The sequence below is a fragment of the Malaclemys terrapin genome, chromosome 15 (genome assembly GCF_027887155.1).
Source record: "Malaclemys terrapin pileata isolate rMalTer1 chromosome 15, rMalTer1.hap1, whole genome shotgun sequence".
Classification (NCBI taxonomy): domain Eukaryota; kingdom Metazoa; phylum Chordata; order Testudines; family Emydidae; genus Malaclemys; species Malaclemys terrapin.
Genome location: NC_071519.1, coordinates 21474832 through 21498729, shown reverse-complemented (window position 1 = coordinate 21498729; position 23898 = coordinate 21474832). Strand labels below are relative to the sequence as shown.

Genomic DNA, 23898 nt, shown 5'->3' with positions numbered 1-23898 from the left:
CAAAGGTGTTTAGGCTCCTAATTTCCATTGTAAGCCTTAAATACCATTGAGAATCAGGGCCCACGTGTTTACACTGGCTTCACTACATGGCTGTACTTACGTGACAGCAAATTTCCATCGTCTAAAGAAACCATAAGGAAAAACAGCATTGAAACATTTGTTTTAAAGAAAAGCAGAGAACGTTGCATACAGTGAAGCAGAATAACAAGGTCACCTTTGGCACCTCTCCGCCCCTAACTGGATCCACTTGATGTTCAACTTTCTGGTAATCACCCCAGAGATTATGTAACACAGATTTGTGTGTGTGCATGTGTTTAATTTCTAAAGCCTCGGGGACCAAATTCAGAGCTGTTGTAAGTGGATGCAATCCCAATGATTTCAGTTCTATCGAAGCTGCTTCTGCAAGAGCTGAATTTCACCCAGTGATTACATATAAACCCAGAATCAATGCCAGGTGGGCACAGAAATACAGATTAAGGTTATGCCTACATGACCCAGCAGTTTGGACTATGGGTGTGTGTGTGTGTGTGTGACTTGTGCATGCAATCGCATGCTGTAACTCCCCTGTGTGGACACTGCGGGTGTGAACTAAAAGATACCTAATTTGCCTTAATGTCGCCATCTTTAAACAGGACTAAGTTACTGGGAACGAGCTACCTGTTAGTCTGTGCCCACAGCATCCATGCAGGGGAGTTACAGCATAGCATGAGAATGTATGCTACAATTCACACCCCTTTTGTTTAAACCATGGAGCTGTGTAGATAGCCCTGAGTTTCCTCCTCCCCACCCCATTTACTCGCAGAAGCAACATGTGGCCAGATTCTATTCTGTTACAGTTGTGTACATCTGGAATATCTCCATTGAAATCGATAAGCAAAAGGAATACATCTTAACTGGTAGCAGTAGTACACTTTTATCCTCTAAATAGACCAGACATTACAGAGGGACCTGGAACTCATTGCCATGGAGGAAATTGGGGTTTGAACCTGGGAGACACAGGTCCAAACACCATTATCATGGGCAAGATCTAAACATCCCATGATGACAAGCAATGCACTGAGCAGCATGGCTGTCCAAAACAATTACACCTGAGATGGCATTGTACCAGTCTGGGAGGAAAGCCTGACCAGTAGGATGCATGTGATAAAGAGGCCACAACACAAAGCCAGAGTGGGAAATGCCTGATTTATCTCAGAAGAGAGACCCGCCATCCAACTGTTAGGTGTTTCAGCCTGTCGGAAATGAATCATGGTGGACACAGTTCAAGAGGAAAATTCTAAAACACCATGTGCAATCACTAGGAAGCTGGAAACAGGAGGGGATTTTTCTTTCCTCTCTTTTAATTTAGCAGTAATAATGTCTACAATGCATTGACTTGTAAATTAAGTGAAGGTACGAAACTACATTCTTCTTACTGAGATGGGAGATTGTTAGGTTGTTTTATGTTTTCTCTTTTTAAATATCCCCTGAAAGGGAAATAATTTTGACCAACCAAGGAGTCTCTTCCAGAGCAATCTGTGAGGGAACTTCAACAGTAATAACACCTCTTATCTAGCATGTCTTGTCCATAGACCTCAAAATGCTTTGCAAATGTGGATAAAGTACCATTACCCTGGTTTTACAGATGGGAGAAACTGAGGCACAGGGCTACGGAGTGACTTGTCCAAGGCCACCCAAAGGTGGGTAGCAGACCTGGGAATAAAACCCATGTCTCTTGACTGCCAGGCTAGTACCCTAACCACTGGATCCCACTGTTTCTCCAGTAGGAGCATATGTATTGTCTATTGTCCAGTACAGATCCACGTGTTATACAGACATATCTGCCTTCACCTCTCCTGCTGTTCCATTGGCTCCATTCAGCCCAGCCACCTCCCTTCCTTCCTCTTCCACCTCCTGTTCCTCTTTTGCTGTCTCTGCTTCCCCACCCCCGCTCAGGAGGGTGGCGCTGGAGAGGTGGCGGAGGAGCCGGCCCTCTTGGAAAGACTGGGCCAGCTCCTTGGCACAGCACGTGGGGGTGTTGGTTTCGTAGGTGCAGTGGAAGCTGTTGTAGTCGACTTCGTAAAAGTCTTTCTCAAGGGTGAGGACGGGAGTGAAGCGGTGTCCCCATAGCACCTCCGTGTCCATGTAGGAGCTCCGGGCCTGGCAAGTCATCCCTGCGTCAGGAGAGGAGACAAAGGCATATTAAATGCAAAGCTCTATTGCGTGCCCACGCTATCCTGCTACTATTTACAAGTGCCTTGGTGGATTTCCATACCTGCTGGTTCTGGGTCATGGAAAAGGTCTTCTCTTAATGAGCCTCAGAACAGGCTGTAGCACAAAAAGTTGAGTATTCAAACATAGGGAACTGAACGGCCCCATTGCAGCTTCTGCAGACAGCTGGGATGTTTGCAATCCTGAACCTGGGTCTTACAGGGGGATGAGGTTTGATGGCACTAAGTATAGGTCAGAGTGGTTCCGGCATGGCCCGGTGCTAGATTCCTGTCTCCCCTCACTGCTCTGCTGATGCAGGTCAGTCTTGACCTTCTGGCTAGTCCAGTGCTAGGATTGCGCCATCCCCGCAAATACACCTCATACCTGACCTGCAGTGTTCCCGCTATTCCAGCCCTGAACTCCCCCCGGCTCTGCCAAAACACATCAGACCTGGCTTATGCAGCACCTTGTTAATCTAACTTTGGTTCCCCCGACTGCTCTGTTGAAGTCCCTCAGAGACCTACACCCTCCCCAGCAATTCTAGTTCTCCCTGATCAAACTCAGCTCACCTGCAGCAACACCTGCTCTGCCATTCCACTATGGCACCTGCGTGTGCTAGGCACTGGGTGCCCAGAGCTAGCTATAGGAGCCTGAACCAAAGCCCACCGAAGACAATGGGAGGATTTCCACTGAATGAGACTGCAATTTGTCAAGCTTGTTCTCAGCCCAAGGACGAGTGCTTATTTTACATATTTGTATATTTTGAGGAAGTCTGAAGAAAACCCTTTCAAGGGCAAAAATTCAGTCTTGGAATAAATGAAATCACCTGCCTATTGCAAGGCTGAATTCTGTCCCAAATATTTGCTTTTTGTTTGGATTACCCGGGTCATGCTTCTGGAATTCATTCCAGGGAGATGTGGAAAGTTTGACTTCCCGACACTCTCATTAGTGCCTGCCTGGAATGAGATCAAAACATCTATTCAATTCAATTCCAAGCCCACGCTCCCCGATCTCATTCTCACAACCCAAAGGACATTACCATAAGATGAAAGCTGTGATGGGGGAAAATGTTAGTGCCGGGGCATTTATGGTTCAGGGAGAAATATACCATATGTCCTCTAACACCTGGGCACAACAGGGGACAAACAAATTGGGTTAGGAAATGTCCCCATCCTGTCGAGCTCAGGTGTGGGAAGACATAAGGTACCTCTTCTCCCAGAGCTGAGAACAGCCTTGGCTATCATTCTCTCCTCTCACAGCCTCAAGGGTCCTTCTCCTTTGGAGGCGCCTGTGGAATTCACATTAACATGACTGAGCTGTGCCTGTCCATCAGGACCCCATCCGTAGTGTATTATTTGTGGGTATTCTCCGTTGGTTTTCTTTCCCTTCATCCATGGATTGGGCTGCAAAATAGGGCTGGAAATTTCTCACACAATTCTTTGCAAGGAGATTTCCAGAATTACTTGCTTCCAGGCAGGAACAACAAGTACAGTGTTAGTCACAGTATTCTGGCACTTCTGCTTCCTGGACTGGCAGGAACCAGGAAGTGCAGAGGCTGCTGTGAAAAATAAAATAAGGGAGGAGGAAAGTTATCCCAACTGTTCTGAGCTTTGAGGAGAGGGTCTGTTTGAGATCTGGGCAACCATTCAGGAACAGGGCCACCCTTGCTTTATACAAAACAGTCAGCAGATCTCTAGTAACAAGCTTCTTATGGGCAAGCCAGCGAGTGCCAAGACATAGATGCTACCGCACTGCGCCATCAAGGATAGACAGTGCTTGACATTCATTCCCTTATGCCAGGTTGGCTTTCAACAGCAGAAGACTTATGTAGCTCTCAGGTCCTGTCATGCTGCTGAATACTCACATGCTTTTCTCCAAGAGATGTGGGTCGCTCCCCCGTCCCCACCCACCATCAAATAACACTAGCTTCTACCTACCCTCCTTATCCCTTGGTGAGTGGTTTTGTTGAGAGCCATTTTAAAACCTGGTGGTACATATTTGAGATGTCAGGACTGGCTCAAAGGTACCTTTTGCATATCTAGCACCTTATGCTGGATTTTGATTCCAATGGGAGTTAGGTACCTAAATACCCTTGAGAATCTGGGCCTTAGAGGGCTGAAATTGGATCTAAAATGAACAATGCTCCTCCTCGGACATAACTAGAATCTGCTAAAGTACTTAAATGCTTCCGCTGGGCTCCAAATGCCCGGAAATGGTACTGGGAGAAAAGGGCATTTTGTCCCTCGCAGGATTAGGCACTATTAGTGGATGAGCCATCTCCTAGCATGGCTTTCCCACTGCTGAGCACTGTGTGCTATAATAAAATCTCAGAGCTCTTTGAATCATAGAAATGTAGGGCTCAAAGGATCTCAAGAGGTCATCTAGGCCAGCCCCCTGTGCTAAGCTTGGACAAAGTAAGCCTAGACTATCCCTGGCAGGTGTTTGTCCAACCTGTTCTTAAAATCTTCCAAGGATGGGGATGCCATAGCCTTCCTTGGAAGCCTATTCCAGACCTTAGCTACCCTTATAGTTCAAAAGATTTTGCTAATATCTAACCTAAATCACCTGTGCTGCAGATTAAGCCCATTACTTCTTGTCCTATCTTCAATGGACATAGGGAGGACAATGATCAACTGTTCTCCATAACAGCCCTCACTGTATTTAAAGACTGTTCTTAGATCCCCCACAATGTTCTTTTCTCAAGGCTAACCATGCCCAGATTTTTTAACCTTGCCTCATAAGTCAGGTTTTCTAAACCTTTGATCATTTTTGTTGCTCTTCTGTGGACTCTCTCCAATTTGTCCCCATCTTTCCTAAAGTGTGGTGCCCAGAATTGGACACAGTACTCCAGCTGAGTCCTCACCAGTGCCAAGTAAAGTAGGACAATTACCTCCTGTGTCTTACATTCAACACTCTGTTAGAATCATAGAACATCAGGGTTGGAAGGGACCTCAGGAGATCATCTAGTCTAACCCCCTGCTTAAAACAGGACGAATCCCCAATTAAATCATCCAACAGATTTTTGCCCCAGTTCCCTAAATGGCCCCCTCACTGATTGAACTCACAACCCTGGGTTTAGCAGGCCAATGCTCAAACCACTGAGCTATCCCTCCCCCCTTATTAGAACCCAGAATATTAGCCTTTTTTGCAACTGCATCACATTGTTGATTTATATGCAATTTGTGATCCACTATAACCCCCAGATCCTTTTTAGCAGTACGACCACCTAGCCAATTATTCCCCATTTTGTTGTGCATTTGCTTTTTCCTTCCTAAGTGTAGTACTTTGTACTTGTCTTTACTGAATTTCATCTTGTTGAATTCAGACCAAATCTATGATTTTTCAAGGTTGTTTTAAATTCTAATCCTGTCCTCCAAAGTGCTTGTCCCTTGGTGTCATCTACAGATTTTATAAGCATACTCTCCATTCCATTATCCAAGTCATTAATGAAAATATTGAATAGTACCAGACCCAGGACTGACCTCTGTGGGACACCACTTGATACGTCTTCCCAGTTTGACCATTGATAACTACTCTTTGAATATGATCTTTTAACCAGTTGTGCACCCACCTTATAGTAATTTCATCTAGACCACATTTCCCTAGTTTGCTTATGATCAGATCAGAAGGGAGTCCCCTCTTACTACCAGAAAGTGTCAGCCTCAGACATGTAAAAGAAACTTCTGCCTTGGAATAGCTCCTTTACCTGGGGAATACCTCACCCTGATCCCGAGTTCCACAGAAACAATCACAGTTATCTCCTGCTATAAGTATTCAGTTAAGACAGGAACAATGGAAACGTTTCATCCACCAAGGACTGCATACTGCTGGCTTCCTGCAGAATCTGCTTTTTGTAACCCTAGGGGTGCACAGAGCCAGCACAATAAGACAACTTGCAATCACTCCATAATCTTAACCAGATATTCTTTTTTTTTCGCACATGTGCATCGGAATTTAATTTCATGGGGACAGACTGCCTGGCAACCTCTACACCACACAGCAAACAATAGCATTGTCAGGGCTGCATGTTCCCTTAAGTGCTGCTCTCCAGCCTGGCTAATTAATGTGTCTGTAATGGCCCTAGCTAATTATTGCCTCTAGCTAAAAGAAGATGACAGTGAAGGTGCTGAAAACAATAAGCCTTATTTTCATTAAGAGAATGGGGTGCAGCTGCTTTCCGCTCTCACACAATGCGTCCTCGGCCCTGTGCGTGCTGAACATTCAGAATCCAACTCTGCAATGGGCAGTGTACCTCGCTGGACCAGTCTCTTTCCAATTCGGCAGTGGTTATTAACAGAAATCAACAGTTTCACTTCATGGGCCTTATCTGTAATAAAGACCTAAACCTTCACTGGCATGATTACCCACAATGCACTGTGTTCAGCTTAGACAAGGACCACAGCCGTTTTGCCATTGTTGTACGTCACCTCTAAAGTATCACTGCTTTCTAAGTAGATACGCCATAGCCCCCAGTACAGTTGCTTGAAGCACTGCCTCTTGGGAGATTTCAAAAGGCCTTTTGAGCATGCAGAGGAATTGTGGGAGGTGTCAAACTTCCAGAATTCCTTGGGTGGGAAATCCCAGAAGGCCATTGGTGCTGACATAGTTTCCTAGCCCTTGTTCTCAAAATGGAGGGTAATTATGAACATTTGGATTTAAGACATTTCTAGTAAAGCTTTGAGAGAGTAATTTTTTTTGCCCTTTTTTATTTTGTTTTTGGGCATTTTGTGACCCAGAAATTTAATTTCAATGAGAAAACTTTAATGAAAAAAATGCTTTGATCAAATGCATGAAAGATTCAAAATGTGGGAAAATCCATTTTCATCTTGAATAAGTTTCAGAAAAAAATACTTTCTAATTTTATTTATCTTTCTGGAACATATGACCATATTTTCCATGGAAATGGTTCACAAATTGTCCTATTTTAAAATGAAAAAATGTATGCTTAATTTTAACCGCAAAATCAATCAATTTTAGACAATTTGAAACGAAATGGGAAAACCTCAAATTTCAGGCTTCTCAGATGTAAGCTACCTTTCGCCTCTCTGCAGTCACCAGCTTGAGGTTCAGTGCAAATAAAATTGAAACTAAGTTGAAACCTGAATAAATTTTGCATAAAATGAGGCCCAGATGCATCATCTTTACAAAGAGGTTGTGCTCTATCTCAGGCTTTTAGCAAAGCTAGAAGCCAGAAGAGTATTCCTCAGTTTCAAGTTCTGTAATAAAACTTTCATAGAGGTTTAAATTTTTAAGTGCACTGTCCCGCAATCTTCAGAGGTGAAGTTTTAGTCAATTGGGCTAGAGTCCGACTTCAGAGTATTAATGTCAGAGGTCGAGAATGTTCCTACATGGGGCAGCCATACATGCTTTGTTTTATAAACTGCTGGATTTCTGGTTTCCAATAAATGAATAAAGACAGGTTTCTTTCATTACATTCAAAAGCAGGGAAAGTCACGGAGAAGCAATTGGTGTGTAAAATAGGTGTCAGGGAACTGCACCAAGAAGACACTTTCTTGACATCAAAATCAGTCAGAATCAAGCTGCTCACACTATTTCAAAGAAGGGAGAATGTTAATATTCAGAGAAGAAAGGGAATCTTGATGGCCCCCTCAGAAAGAAGTCTGTTTTTTCCCACTAGGTACTCAATGGGGGCTGCAGATTTCAGAACCTTTCACTGATTGCAATGTCACTGATTATGCAGCTAAAATAGAAGCCTCTGGCTCTGTTACATTGCTAAGAAAAGAAAAATTCTGCAGGAGATTGCTCATGAGTGACAGGTTTTTATATAATTATTAGGTCACAGTTCAAATCCAGCTCCATTCAGCAACAGCCAATGTTGCTGCTATCTCATGGGCATTAGGTTGGCTACAGATTAGTTGATGGTCTTAGTCTAGTTGTTGGAGGACATAGATGCCTGTATCAAACATACCATCGCAGATAGCAACCTTGTTGGCTATTTCATTACAGAGGACAAGTATTGAACGGATCATGGAGAATTAACTAGTAGTACCCTAGATTAAGAAGTTTAATTTGAAGCACATCAACAGGATGGTGGTAGGGAAAGATTTCACTACTGCCACCTGGCTAGACCTGCTCGGTGGATATAAACATCCAGCCTCTAGGGCTGTCAAGCCAAAATTTTTCACCAGCATAAAATTAACTTTTTTTATTTAAATGCCATAGAGCTGAATGTGATGTTCCCCTCTGGTGTTATCTGGACCGGTGATCTGCTAGGTCACTCCAATCCTTGACTCTGGGAGCCAGCCTTACCCTGCTCTGCTGTGAGAACCCCCACTCCTGGGCTGTTCACGCACAGCCTCTGGCATGTCAGCTGCTCCTTGGATTGTGCAACCGAATGACACTAGCCAATATCTCCGGTCCCAGATACAACCCTCGAAACGTCCATCTTGCAGTGCCCAGTTATGCCTGCTGGACACTGCAAGCTTATCTGAGTTTGTCAATTTAACAAAGAAATTGATATGTATCAGGCTTGTTATCCCAAGGGGAGCCTCTGACACACTTCAAACCAAACGCACTGCTTCAGATAGAATAAACAAACAGATTTATTAACTATAAAAATAGATTTTAAGTGATTATAAGTCAAAGCATAACAAGTTGGATTTGGTCAAATGAAATAAAAGCAAAATGCATTCTAAGCTGATCTTAACACTTTCAATGCCCTTACAAACTTAGATGCTTCTCACCACAGGCTGGCTGGTTGCTCTTCAGCCAGGCTTTCCCCTTTGATCAGTGCTTCAATCGCTTGATGTGGTGTCTGTAGATGTAGGTGGAAGAGAGAGGAAGAGCATGGCAAACGTCTCTCCCTTTTATCATGTTCTTTCTTCCCTCTTGGCTTTGCCCCCCCACTTCAGAGTCAGGTGAGCATTACCTCATCTGACCAAAGGAAGGGGGGTGACTCCTTCGAGAGTCCAACAGATTCTTTTGTTGCTGCCTAGGCCAGCGTCCTTTGTTCCTGTGAGGCTGGACTGGGTTTGTCCCATACATGCCCTGATGAGGTGTGAACTTCCTCTCAGCTCTTGGAGAGTTTTTGTCTGGGCTTATTTTAAGCCACGAGGATAAATTTTCAGCCTCATAACTACATACATGAAATTATAAGCTATAACCTTACTGTAACCACAATGCTCAGTAGATCATGAGCCTTCCAAAGACACCCAACATGACAAACTTTGCATTGGAAACCACACAATCATTCTACAAGGATGAACATGGGGGTGCTGGGTGCTCCCCCGAGGTACAGAGCATCACACTGAGCTCTAAGCTGTTATCTGACATTATGTGGATGCTAATTCTATGCTTGTGATGCTAGATGGGCTCTTTTCACAATGAAGACCCAGGTGTTACTGGTAACCCCCTCCTCCCCCCACACACATACTGAATAAATTTCCCAGCTCTGTCCATTACTCTCTTTTTCCTGTACAGCAAATTAATGACAAAGTCTTTTTACACATATGGACAGTGAAATTCACCCCTGTTCAGAGGACTAGCCCAAGGCCAATGAGCCATTTAAGTCCTCAGGGGTGAATTTCACCTACAGTGGGAATGGACAAAGCATGGAGAGAGAGAAGATGATGTGGAAATGGACTCTGATGACTAGCTAGTGTGACAGAGAATAGTTCTCAATATTTAAAATCCTATTATTCTAATTAAGCAATACACGTCCTTAAATTAGCATCAAAGAGGCTGAAGTATCGCTCAAATGGTTGTAGAAAGTGCTGGGCCATTGACACTAATTAGTCCAAGGAACACCCTGGCCTATGACAAAACCAATATTGTTCCTCTGACTTCAAAAGGAATATTAGAAGGTGGGAGCATGGTCCCCCAATTATTTCTGCACATCTTCTTTGGAGGAGGACACATCTGTACTTGATTTGCTTTGATTTTCATGCCAGAGGGGAAGACTGAAATTTTAATTTTTCTGAATGCTCTCCAGGCATGGGAATGCTCTTGGGTGTTGGAAAGTCAAAAGAGGTAAGGGTCTAATGTAGGCAATGAAATTCATAGATTCATAGATTCTAGGACTGGAAGGGACCTCGAGAGGTCATAGAGTCCAGTCCCCTGCCCGCATGGCAGGACCAAATACTGTCTAGACCATCCCTGATAAACATTTATCTAACCTACTCTTAAATATCTCCAGAGATGGAGATTCCACAACCTCCCTAGGCAATTTATTCCAGTGTTTAACCACCCTGACAGTTAGGAACTTTTTCCTAATGTCCAACCTAGACCTCCCTTGTTGCAGTTTAAGCCCATTGCTTCTTGTTCTATCCTTAGAGGCTAAGGTGAACAAGTTTTCTCCCTCCTTCTTATGACACCCTTTTAGATACCTGAAATTGAATATGCAAAAAAGTTTACAGAGATAGCAAACTTGGCAAACTAAAAAGAGAGAGAGAGACAGAGAGAGAGATCACATTCACTTCTTTATATTATGACTTCACTTTATTAAATTACTGATGCTCTACTATATCATTTAATCAATCATTTCTTGCCTTGTTATGTTTCAGGAAGCGGTGGTACAAGGTTGACATATCGCCTCAAAGATCAGATCCTTGGATTTGTCAGAGGAACAAATGGACTGAAATTTCAATTGCACTGAAATGTGTTGCTCTGTGAGAGAGCAAGGATGGGTCAGGGGTTAGGTGAGAGACCTGGGTTTAATCCTCTGCTCTGTCACAGATGTCACTTCTGTGACCTTGTAAATCACATAGGCCCAGATTGTCAAAATTTATTTAGGTACCTTACTGTCCAACCTCCCAGTGGTATTGGATGTATTTTAAAGATGGGGAGATGCTCAGATTCTATGGTAAAGGGAGCCATATAAGAACCGTTAGGCACGTTAGTGATTATAATGTAGTAGTCAGGCCTGTATATTTGCCTGAGAGAATTTTGGGTCTTGTTTGCCCATTTAACGTTTAATATTTTTATATTCTTACTAATATGTGTGAACAAAGAACAAAGACACTGTGTGTTGCTTCTGCCCAGCCAGATGGGTTTGTTAGTGAGAAAAGATAAGAGATAGAGCTAAAGTTTTGCTGGGTTTGGTGGAAGTTTAATAATATACGACTGCCTTGACTCCTATCTCGAGCTAAGGTCAAGCAACCAGTCAGCAGGGGCGAGGGGATGGGGGAGGTATACAAAACACTAAAAGCCAAAGAAATGCCTGTCCCTGACTGAAGCACAACCTCACTCCTTACCCCTCCCATGGGATACAAAAGAGGTGGTACTGAAGCCCCCTGACTCATGACCTTCCAAAACGGAACATGGCCATAAATTGTAAGGGGTGGGACCAAGAGCAGACACTACAGGTATAATTATGCCTGCTAAGGAGGGGGAACCTGGGACACTGGGAAGAAAGGCTCTGCGGTGTCAGAGCTATGGATATGCTTGCTTGAAACTAACCCGAATAAACATCGCATTGCCTGCACTTAGGACTTCCAGTCTTCTGCTTTCTGCCTGTGTTACAAGGACCAGGGGAAGGGCGAAGGGAAAGCCCTTAACAAGCACCTAAAATAGTTGAGCAAGAGCACTCTTTTCAGGGCAGATCGGTGGTAATCTAGTTCTACTTCATTTCCGCACCTCGAAGCCAGGGATAGCAAAGACATTTACAAATATGAATCAGTTTACATCACAATACCCCCTTTGTGAGAGGAAGGTACTATAATGCCCTTTTTACTGATGTACATTTTTAAGAATGAAAACGATCCTTTGGATAAGCAAAACCAACCAACAAGCTAGCGCTAATTTTACTGTGTTTTGCATGCAAAGTTTGATTACTTTCAGGACATCAGACTGAAATGCAAATCCCTCAACTTTCAAGCTTCATTGTGATTATTTCACACTGTTCTACCTTGGCAGGAGGGGAATATTATTCTATCCTTTTTGAAAATGGATGAACTGGGATGCAGAAAGGGTGTGATTTGCCCAAGGACATACAGTGACAGCATGAGGAATAAAACCCAGGAGTCCCGACTCACAGCCAAATGCTCTAACCATTAGACCATCTTCCTTCCAACTATGTTTAAGTAAAGTTCTGTCCTTTTGAAACCGTGTGCTAATACTGTATTGGGTCACTGGATTAACAAGTCAGCTCTATTATCTCCAACTGTCTATTTAATGTGAGGGGGTGGGAGTCAAAGAAAACCAGTGAACACCAGTGGTGAAATAAGATGACTTGATGGCTCCTGAATGCCCAGTGATCACCTAGCATCACATTAAGGCAACAGCACTGGTAGGCAAGGGGGCATGGATCAGCGTTCCCCGTCAGTACCTGGACTGCGGAAGCTAATGATCCAACCAGTGGACCAAATTCGGAGATGAATCCTGGTCACGAGTCACCTGAGGCACATTGCGCATACGCTAAGAAGAAGAAGACGGTAGGCACAGAATGAGGTTTGCAAGGTAGCTATATTGATAAACCAATCTTTGGTTAATTGTCAGCGAAGGAGGAGAGGAGGATAAAAGATGTGAGGGAAGCAAGACACATCCAGAAAGACTTATAAGATACGCAGACTCCTTCATCATAGGGAATGATGGCTTAAGGGGAAAAAGCTGGGCTCTCTAATGTTCTCTAATTGAATCAGCCAAGTCGTTCATCTCACAACTCAGATGAATCTGAGTGCACGTGGGGGATTGGCTTTCGACTGCTTTTTAGTCTCTGGCAGCATTGCTTCATACTCTCTCTCTTCTATTAAGCAATGAAGAGGTCAGTGGCACATCCATGTTTATGGCTCACAACAGGCCAGCCTAATTCGGTCAGTGGACTGGGGCTACCAGCTTTGGATTTTTGTTGCCATGGGGTGGGGAAGAGAGAAAGAAAGAAAGAAAGAGCATTGAAAGTAAAATTGCATGAACTTTACAGATTCCTTCCCATTTTCTTCTCTTGCAAGTCAAATTTGGACCAACCAATCTTTACGAGTATACCTTTAAGATAAGGCAAGGGAGAATTAATTCCCTAAAGTCATTGCTGTGCCCAATTCATTAAGCTGGTACTGTAAGTGATTCTGTGGCTTTCAAGATGCCCATAAAAGCAGCACTGGATGCCGGAATGCTTGTCACCTGTATTGATTTAGCCCCTGCTATAGTCATTTCACTCAGGGAATAATCAGCACAGGTCTGCCCAGGAACTGAGCCTTTCTCTAGTGTTTTCAAAGCGTAGTGCCAAGGCACACAAACTGATCTATTGTTTCTACATGATGCTGCTTTAGATACTAATGCTACAGCAAGGGAGTGTGTCTGATGGAAATGGGGCAGGGATGAAAACTGGAGTGTGAGCGGGAATTAGTGGTTAATTTTTTCCCCTACAGCTGGTTGAAACTTTTGGAAATTGCAATAAACATTTTCCCCACAAAATGTTAATGAACAAATATTCACTATTTTTTGACCAGTTCTAGTTATGTGCTTATGCCTCTAGCCATTTATATGGTACAGTGGTCAGGCTTGAAGGGCCTGATTGTCAAAGGTATTTAGGATCTTAAAAATTCAGCTAGGCACCTACTGGGATTTTCAAAATTATCTCATAAATATAGGCACCTAAGTTTCATTGACTTTCAATGGCTTTCAGTGCCTAACCTGCTTCGGGTTTTTGAAAACCCCATTAAGTGCCAATGGGCATCTTAGGCACCTAATATCTTTGAAAATCAGTCCTGACGTGCTTTGAAAAAATGACTAAACCAATATTACCTTCTTCCTCACCCGGTAGGTGTATATTCACATATGTTGGTGACTGCAATGATCTGAAGAAGAGCTCGTTGCAGCTGGAAAGCTTGTCTCTTTCACCAAGAGACGTTGGTCCAATAAAAGATATTACCTCAACCACTATGTCTCTCTTGCAGGGACTAACGTGAGTTTCCACTAATTTGTACCCATGCCAGCCAATGCAGAACCAACCCAGTTCTGGGAGAGTGAGCTGCAGTCTATTCCTTCTTCTGCATCATCAATACAATGGTTTAGTTCTAATTAGCTACATCTGTGCCCTCTTCCTGCAGGCTAATAGGATAACACAGGTCATAACAAGGGCACAATTTGGCCTGCTGCACTTCTAGTGCGGACAGCCATGTGTGAGAAGGAAAGAACCCAGCATTGCTCTCGGATCCCAGATTGAATTGGTAGCACTGACAGTTAGAAATAATGGGGTGGGATTTTAAAAGCGGGCTCAGGGTGGTACATACTCAGGCCCAGATCCTCAGAAGTATTTAGGTGCTGAAGATGCAGATAGGTTTCAGAGTAGCAGCCGTGTTAGTCTGTATCCGCAAAAAGAACAGGAGTACTTGTGACACCTTAGAGACTAATACATTTATTTGAGCATAAGCTTTTGTGGGCTTGCATCTAATGAAGTGGGCTGTAGCCCATGAAAGCTTATGCTACAATAAATTTGTTAGTCTTTAAGGTGCCACAAGTACTCCCGTTCTTTTTTTGAAAATGCAGATAGGTGCCCAGTGGGATTTTCAAAAGTGCCTATCTCCCACTGAAATCAATAGGAGTTAGGTGCCTAGGTGCTTTTGAAAATCCTACTGGGTCTTTACCTGCTTCTTCAGGCATCTAAATACCTTTAAAATTTGATCCTCTACTCCCAGTGACTTTCAGTAGGAGCCGTGTCTCTAAATTCCTTAGTTTTTTAAAAATCCCAACCCATGTTTTTTGCTCCTTGTAAACGGAGCGAATTGCTCTGCAGTGATTGAGAAACAATAACCATTGAGCGCCACCGGGGTGCCATTTTTATAGGTCTCTGAAATGTGACCGTAGAAATGAGGACTAGCAGCTCTTCCCATCTAGTCTAACTGGAGCAATTTTGTATTCAATAAGCTTCCATGTAAACCAAAAGTAAACCAATTATTAATATGCCTGTCTGCAGCGTTCATTTCATTAGGTCTGGTCTCTACAACATCAACCTATCTACCACTGACAGGTTCTAGCCTCATCTCCAAATATCAGGCCACCTGTATAAATATTGTACCTAGCAGTCAGCTGTAACAGGACTAACTTTGTCACTGCACTAGCTTAGAATGCCACCCATGTCAAGCAAAAGCAGTAAATCAGGGAATAATACACATAGCCAGCAAAAAAAAAAAAAAAAAAAAGGTATCCAGTTACATTAACAGGGACCAAGTATTGTTCATTTGTCTATGCAATATTCTAAATTGAGGACCTTCATTCAGTTCCTAATAACAGGAGTTCATCTCACAAAAATCACAAGGATGACCATTCCTGGGCAAAAAGAACAGGAGTACTTGTGGCACCTTAGAGACTAACAAATTTATTTGAGCATATGCTCATTTCTGGGCAGTCTTAGCAAAAGCTCCAAACTAGAGATACACACTGCATTATTTCAGGACACCCTGTTCTGGTGAGATGTCTCCCCACCACGCTATGCATGAGCCATACAGAAAGCCACCTGGATTCTGAATGCTTTAGTCAAACCTTGGCGCACTCTGACGTCCGCCCAGCCCTAGACCCAGCGGGAAGGGCTCTTCCAGCTCCATCTTTTGGGTTTAACAGCAGATACGCCACTGTCTCCTGAGATAGGAGTAATTAATTTCCATAGCTCCAAGCTCCTTAATGTCATTACACCCAGGTCTGGGCAATCCCACTGGGAGAGGAGTCCATTTGTAAAGCAATCCAATTCCTCTGCCATGCTTTTCATTTTGAGGTTGTTACTGGTAATGACTTCCTTTTGCACATCATTAGCAGTGGCTGAGCTTTTTGTCAGAGGAAGTACAGACTAAAGCCACAGGGTATCTATTCAACCAGGACTTGATGGTGCTAATTTGTGATGGTGAAATGGGCCTTGGGCCACTGAGGTACTTCTAGGTATTAACCTCCAACTGCAATGCAGGGCTCTCTTTGATATCAGCCAACCCAGGACTACCAAATAAAATTCCATTATCAATCGCTGTCCTCTATAACACCCTGAAATGCTGTTATTTTTTATAATGTGCAAGAGTGCCTAGGCAAGGCACTTGATTTGACTTTTGTTTTACACTGCTGTAAATGAGTGGAAAATTGGGCCCGGATTGCAAGTAGCTATAACATAGTGTTATTCTACGGCACTCTTACACCAATGAGACACACGACCAACACATGACACTACAGCCCAATACACTAGATATGGTCTCTAAGCAGAATCTGCCATTCCAATTCTCATGAGCTTTGGTAATATTCGCATCCAGATCTGCATATTGGCTTATCTCTACAATATACCGCGGGTAAAAGAATACACCCTAGTAATGCTACATTAGCCCTTGCATGCATTGCAAATAGGTTACACTGCTGCCATGTAATCGATTCAGGACTACCCTCAAACTCTGCTTGGAAGCTGCAGCTATTGCTGAGGGCCGCTACCCACCCGAAGACCAAGGAAAGAAGCTGGGGGCACCACCTGTGCTTGTCTTTGTCCTGGTGTCCTGTTTGCTTTTGAGGTGTGGCTGATAATTTGAAAGCCAGGGATGGTCTGGGATCCAGCGGTTTGAGGGATCGTCTTCCTCTAGGCCCTGTTGCAGCAAAGTCTGCCCCGGTAGGTGACTCTTGCTGTGAGTTCTTGGAGTAAAACCTTCTAGGCCAGTGATTCTCAACCTTTTTGGGGCTCAGGACCCATTTGTAAATGTTTATAGCGCGACCCAGCAAATAGTCTGAGGTTGGAAACCCTGGTGTGGTTTTGGTCAGGTCCTGTCCCCTGTGTGTGTGTGGGGAGAGCGGGGGCTTGCATCCTGCCCGGCACTCACCCCACAAAGGGGCTCCTGCAGCTCCTATGCTGCGGGGCGGACTAGGCTCTCCGATCCATGCGGTGCAATCTCCGTGGCTGCACCACTGCTCAGGTTTGTCCCCGGCAGCCTGATTGGACCAAATTTGTGTGAGTGGAGCTGTGACCTGGCTGATGATGTTGCAGAGCCACTCACTCAAATTTGGCCTACCCGGGCTCCCATCATTTTGACGGCTGGGCCAAACTTGAGTGGTGCTGGGACCCAAGAGATTGCAGTGCGTGGAGCAGGGAGGCGAACCCAGCCAGCCCCATGGGATAGAAGCTGCCACATGCCCCCTTGAAACATTCTGGTGACCCAATGTTGGGTCCTGACCCAAGGGTTGAGAACCCCGGTTCTAGGGAATTATGGAGCCCCCTGGAGGCGAACGGCATGATAGCCATAAACGGGAAGTAATCAAACCCGTTTGCAGCTGATTGAGTGGGACGGTTGGAACTCTTGGACCAGCTCCAGTGAACCCCACGTAGCTCTGCCAATTTTCACCAGCGGGTTGCTTGCATCTGTGCTAAAGCACACTCTGAAATAGGCAGCCAGTGCTCTCCCATCTCTGGGACTGTCTGTGCTCAGAGATTTGGCAGGGTCAAGGCACAATGTAGTCATATTTAATTAGCGTTTGATTGGTTAAAAACCTGCTTATTTGTCCATTTGCGTATTCCTGACACAATTATGCTAACAGGTATCTCTGGGGGCCGCAGAAGTGGCTCTTGAATGCCACCAGGGAGGGAGGGGCGAATTTCATAGAAGTTAGGTTTTCCAGCCCTAGCCCCCTTAAACTTGGAAGCTAAAGCACCAAGTGGTATGGTGAAGGTTGTTTTAAGAATCAGGAATAACTGCAGCCCATTCAAGCACCACCAGTAAGGCATGATAGTAACACTGGGGCAGGGAGAGAAACTTTGCAGGGGACTCAGATTAAGTTAAAAAGCCCTCTCTGGCATTTCAGAGTCCATCTGTACAGGGCTAACCCTTCCCCCCAAACTCATCCCAGTCACCAGCCTCAGTCCTCTCCTGTGGCTTAACCCCTTAAACACCAAAAGGCTGATCTTCCTATAAATGCACAATACTAACGGTGGCTCTTCTGCCTCCAGAAGGCTTGGTCCTTGCTTCTAGATAACAATGCCTTCATCTCTCCTGATATTAGCCCAACCACACTCTAAGGCCCTGAACTTACCAAGGCTCAGGTGCATCTCTGCTTCCCAGCCTCACTGAGCCAACTCTGAATTCCCCAGTTGGGACTTAATTCCTAACGCCCCATGCTGCTGGCTGGGTAGTGCCCCTTACAGGCTACCCTGAGGACAGACATGGCTGCAGATACCCCTACCCTATTCCAGGGAGCATTGAAAGACCTGCCCTGCCCTTCACAACTCACCCAGCACTTTAATACTCAGAGCACCCCTGGGGTGGGGTAGGCAGGCATTTTCCCCATCTGATACTGGGTCTCAGAAAGGTTACTTTATGGACCAAAGGTTACACCGAGAGTCAGCAGACTAGCCAGAAATAGAGACCCAGGGGCCTCCAGCAGAAGTATGCCAAGAATCAAACCCAGGTCTCTTAAAACCCAGTTCACTACCCTAACTACTAGGTCACGGTGCCAAACACACCGTTAAGAAGAGAGTGTTGGGTAGAGGGCCCCAGATGCTCTCCTCCAGCTCCCTCTGGGTGGGAGATGAAGATGGGCCTTTAGCCAAACACTTCAGAATGTTGAAAGTCCAAGTTTGCTTTGACAAAGCACACGGGAGTTCTTCTCCCCATACTGGGTCCCCCTTCCATGCTTAGCGTGATGCCAGCTATTAAGGTGAGGTAGGAAGAAAATGACATGGAGACAACTTGTATGCAGTATTGTAGCTGTGTCGGCCCCAGGATGTTAGAGAGACAAGGTGGGTGAAATGACATCTTTTACCGGACCCACTTCTGTTGGTGAGAGAGACACTCTTTCCACCTTACACAGAGCACTCCACAAACAATTTGCCCTAGAAAATGGGTGCATGTATATTTAGTGTTGCATAGGGAATCATCAGGAACAGATGTTACAGTAGCCAAAAAGTAGTCACTTCTTGTGTTCCAGGGAGTTCAGACTGTTTCCAGCCCCTCTGATCTAAAAGGACTCCCTTATGCATCTGCCTTCTCATACTTGCTGGAAAGTGAGACAGGGATTTAAAGACACCGAATAATTTCATGTTGTGCTACAAATACTTTTGCATTCCAGTTTTGGGAAGAACTGTCCGGGAACACCTATCCCTGGGAGGACACTGGCACTCAATTGATTGACACTGGGTGACACCCGATGACAATGCATAACCCTTGTCTGTTTTCTGTCTCTCTGCACCCTCTTCAAACTCACCTTGAGAAAGTCAGCACTGCTTTTAGCTGCAGATTTGGCACCACACATCCATGTGCAATGAGGCTTTGGCGTGGAAAGAAAGCTCAGCCAGCCATATCTCTCCCATCCTATCTGTTACATGGTGCTGTTCTGTGCTGTTTAATGGCTGCTACATTCCACCTAGAGGTGGTTGTACTGTCATAGGGGGGAAATGATCTGTACATATTCTCTCTCTGATCCTCATTGAGATGTATTTTCCGTATAATTGTAAAGAGGTTTGTGAAGAAATCAAGTGTCTTTTATCATGTACCTATAATGTATCATGGGATATACTACATACATGCAAATAAAGTAAATACAAATTAATATTCATTACGAGTGCCATTTTAGACTACTGACCCTCAATCCAGTTTTTGGCCAGTTCTGTCCTATATCGCAACCAGTACTTGGTATATAGAGATTCTACCAGAATTCTTGGTTTTAAATAGATTATTAGACACAAGAGATGGAAAAAGACCCATAGTCAAAAGATGAGGTCCCCAACCAAACCCTCAGATCCAAAACAGGCTGAACATGGGAGTATTCAAAATCAGGACCCTGTGACTGTTGGGCCCCCTCTCTAATTAGGTCACTTCTAGCTAGTGGAGAGTTGATAGTTTCCTACAGCGTATACCCCTGTGCTTTGCTCAGTCCGGTTTAAAATGACCTAGGCAACAAACCTCCCACCAGTTCCCTTGGGAGACTATTCCAGACTAGAACATAATAATCCCCATTTAACTCCAGCTCTGCACCTGTTGTTCCAACACACCTAATGATTATGCTTGACACACACAAGAAAGCTGCTATGCTTCTGAAACGTTTAGTTTAACCCAGCTGGTGAAAATGTAAAGTGTAACAAATATCTGCCCTTCTCATCCTCCATCAGAGTGGTGACTGACGGCAGAGGGATCATCACTGAACAGTAACAATAGAGATCTAAAATAGCTCAATCATAGCCTATTTTAAATACAGGATAGAACTATGACAACAGTTGGGGTTGAACCCAGGACTTACAGAACTAAATGCCTCAGTCACAACTATTGGAGCTAAAACATAAAAACAGCCATACTGGTTAGATCAAAGGTCCACGCAGCCCAGGATCCTGTCTTCCAACACTGGCCAATGTCAGGTGCCCCAGAGGGAATGAACAGAAAAGGTAATCATCAAGTGATCCATCTCCAGCTTCTGGCTAATGGCTTCCAGCAAAAGAATATCAGGAATCAAACTCAGGTCTCTTAAAAACCAGCCCATCACCCTAACTACTAGACCACCATACGTACTACACAGTTAAGAAGAGAGTGTTGGTAGAGGGCCACAGAAGCTCCCCTTTAGCTCCCTCTGGGTGGGAGCCAGAGATGGCCTTTTAGCCAAACACTTTGGAACATTGAAAGTCCAGGTTTGCTTTGAGTTGTGGACAAAGTACATGGGCATTCTTACTTCTCCCCAAACTGGGTCCCCCTCCCATGCTTAGTGTGATGTCACACAGAACCCCCTCTTGTATTTAGAAGCTGTATAAGACTCATCTCACTTATATGGACCAGCCCCTAGGAGGAGCGGGGGACAAAGACCATATTCTTAGCCAAGGTGTCATTGGCAAATGTTGACATTTTAATGCCAGCTGCATTGTCTTTTTGCTCTGTGCTGGTTATTTTTGGCAAAGCTTACCTGTTGCTTCGACCATTCCTTCCAAGATGACCACGATTTCAAACTCCTCCTTCTCCAGCTGGGCACGGGACATCTCCCAGAAGGGGCTCTTCTCGTTGATTTCATGTGAGATGATGAGTGGTGAAACCAGGAATAGCCTGTCGTCCCCCGTATCAAAGCCCACGTTGATGTCCGTTTGGTTCAAGGGAATAAACTCCCCTTCTTTGGTCTGTTTGGACTTGATCAACTTGGCTCTAATGGAAGCCTCAACAATGTGGGAATTCCGCAGGTCCCCGACCCGGAACATTAGACAGAGCTTCTCATCCCTGATAGAAATCACTGCATTGTTGGAAAACATGAGGGTCTCGGCCCTTTTCTTTGGTTGGCTGATTTTGACAAACATGCACCCTACCATGAACGCATTGACAATGGAGCCTAGAATAGCCTGAATCAGGAGCAGTATGATGCCCTCGGGGCACTTTTCAGTGATAACCCTGTAGCCGTACCCAATTGTGGTCTCGGTCTCAATGGAAAACAGAAACGCGGAGACAAATCCACTGAGATTTTCAACACAGGGGATCCAGTTCTCATCTTCGAGATGGTCCAGATCTCCCCGGATGTAGGCAATAAGCCACCAAATGAACCCAAAAAACAACCATGTGACCGTATAAACCATGGTAAAGACAAGGAGGTTAAAGCGCCACTTGAGGTCCACCAGAGTAGTGAAGAGGTCGCTAAGGTACCGGTAGGTTTCATGGACATTTCCATGGTGCACATTGCATTTGCCACTCTTCTCCATGTAACGCTGGCGCGGCTTCTTGATTTCTGCTGCCAGGAGACGGGTTCGGTCAGTGGCGATAGGGACATAGTCCCGCGGCTGTCTGGGAAACTTCTTGGGATCCATGGGTGTGACTCCAATTTCCATGTCCTGGTTCATGAAGATCCTAGAATCTCCAGCCATAGTTGGGCTAGGGCAGGGTAAAAGGAAACAACATTTAAGACATCGGGAAAATAGCTTTGCCAAACCAGTGCTGCTGTCAGATTACACAAAGGGGTGATAGCACACTGTGCAACATCGACACCATATTGAAAAGCTTTGTCTCCTAATCATAGAATGCTGGGCACAAGTGCATCCTGCATGAGAAGAGCTTTTTGGTAGGGCCATTCCCTTCTTCTGGTATTATTTTTGATGCCTCTTTTAAGGTTAAATAATGAGAAGTAATTATTTAACACCTTTATCATTACCTCATTTATAGAGAATGCTAATGGAGTGAAGCAGGAGTGGTGAACTACTTGCTTTGAATGGCCCCTTTCCCTTGGTAGTAAGTTTGCACTTACCTTGTTACGGATTTGGGTCAATACTTTTTTTTTTTTTTTTAAATGAAAGCTCTTTAGGCTTCTTTTATACAAGGCAGGGAGGGATGAGAAGTGAAGACAATTTGGACATTTTCCAAAGGGACTCATGATTTCTGGTGCCTCAATTTTTGGGGCTCAACTTAAGAGACCTTGAAGGGGTTGGTTTACAGAAAGTGCCGAACACCAACCTTCGGCAAATCAGACGCCCTTGAAGGCAACTCAAGTTAGGTACCCAAAATCACTAGTCACTTTTGAAAATTTAGTTTCTTAGATCTCTTCTAAAAGGCCCATGGTCTTTGTCAAAATCTTTTCTTGACTAATTATAAACAGATGATGATATGAGCGCCCGACACTCCTGTCAGGTAACAATGTAAAATCATCTTCACCGAACATTAAAATGATAAAGTAGATATTGCTTTCTTTAATGGAAACTATTTCTTCTACTGAAAATCAAGAATTCCATCTTCAAACTCAGGGAAGAGAAAGAGTTTCCTGTGCAGAGCTGCCTAAGAAGCCTTCAGTATATCAAAGAGAAAGAGTAGCAACATTCTCCATGATATGCGCTCTCTGCAGTGTCCTTAGCAAATCTTATTAAAACCTAACCAAATCTATTACAGTTCTATCTTTAATCTTCTTATGCATCTGCGAATGGGAAGAGGTACAGAGATACAATTAAGAGTGTCTTGGGAAAGACAAAGCTTAAGGCTGAGCAAAGTGGTTTCAGTTTTTCAATATAAAAAAGTATTAAGGGTGGGTGGGAAGGAAGCCGAAAGACAAATAAACGAGGCAGCGAATTTCTGCTTCCACTGTATTGCAGCCAGTTCTGCAATTCCCAGCAGGGAATTTCTCTTACCCCTTGTATCAAAGCTACATAAATCAACCAAAAGCAGCATTTCCAAAAAGCAGCCAGAGTTTATTGATGGAGCCACGTCTACTGGTTCACTACAGCATGGGTGCCAGTGATTGACCAGTTACCTGAGCCAAGATAACAACCTGCCTTTGTAGTTGGAGTAAGAGATTGAGAGTCTAGAAGACCTGGGTTCTAGTCCCAGTGATGGCAAGTTGGCTCCCTCAGCAGAGTTTTTCCTATACGGGAGAAGGAAGCACATGAAAGGGAGATGTTACTGCCACCAGGTGTCCCCCTCTGCAAAGGGGGAGAAGAAAAATACCGTTACTGCAGCTATAGCCAGTGGGCTGCTGGACCTAACTTCTCCTCTGCCATCATTTACCAAACTCTCCTGCCCCTCCCAGCACTGAAGCATCAGAATACCCAGCATTGCAGAGCCTGCCTGGTGATGACTGGTGGCAGAGTGAGCTATGTAGCTATTAGCCTAATGTTTTCTGTGTACTGCCCCTTTAACTCTCTTGCAATGTCAGGTCTGATTCTCTGCCGCCTTGCATAATGCGTGTCCATTGACATCTGTGCCCAGTGTGGGTGTCAGAATGGCAGGGTCCGTTTACCCACCCTTTGTAAATGCCAGTGGCAGGTGCACGTCAGTGGAGAATCTGCATAGAAACAGTGGTTCAGTGCAGTGGAGATAGGTGCAGAAAAAACACACTGGATAGAGACTTTCCCTTTAT

General features: G+C 44.5%; 1 protein-coding gene across 2 annotated transcripts in view; it reads right to left on the bottom strand.

Moving 5' to 3' along the window:
• KCNJ5 (potassium inwardly rectifying channel subfamily J member 5) overlaps positions 1–23898 on the bottom strand; it is a 78915-nt gene that overhangs the window by 46791 nt on the left and 8226 nt on the right. The window contains exons 2-3 of one of the 2 annotated variants that reach the window (XM_054049499.1): positions 20983–21929; positions 918–2153 (exon numbers count right to left, since the gene is read on the bottom strand). In XM_054049499.1, the coding sequence (XP_053905474.1) occupies positions 1807–2153; positions 20983–21922 (1287 nt within the window). In that variant the 5' untranslated portion in view covers positions 21923–21929 and the 3' untranslated portion in view covers positions 918–1806. Of the gene's footprint in view, positions 1–917; positions 2154–20982; positions 21930–23898 lie in introns of those variants that run through there. The other variant, XM_054049500.1, reaches the window with a different exon arrangement.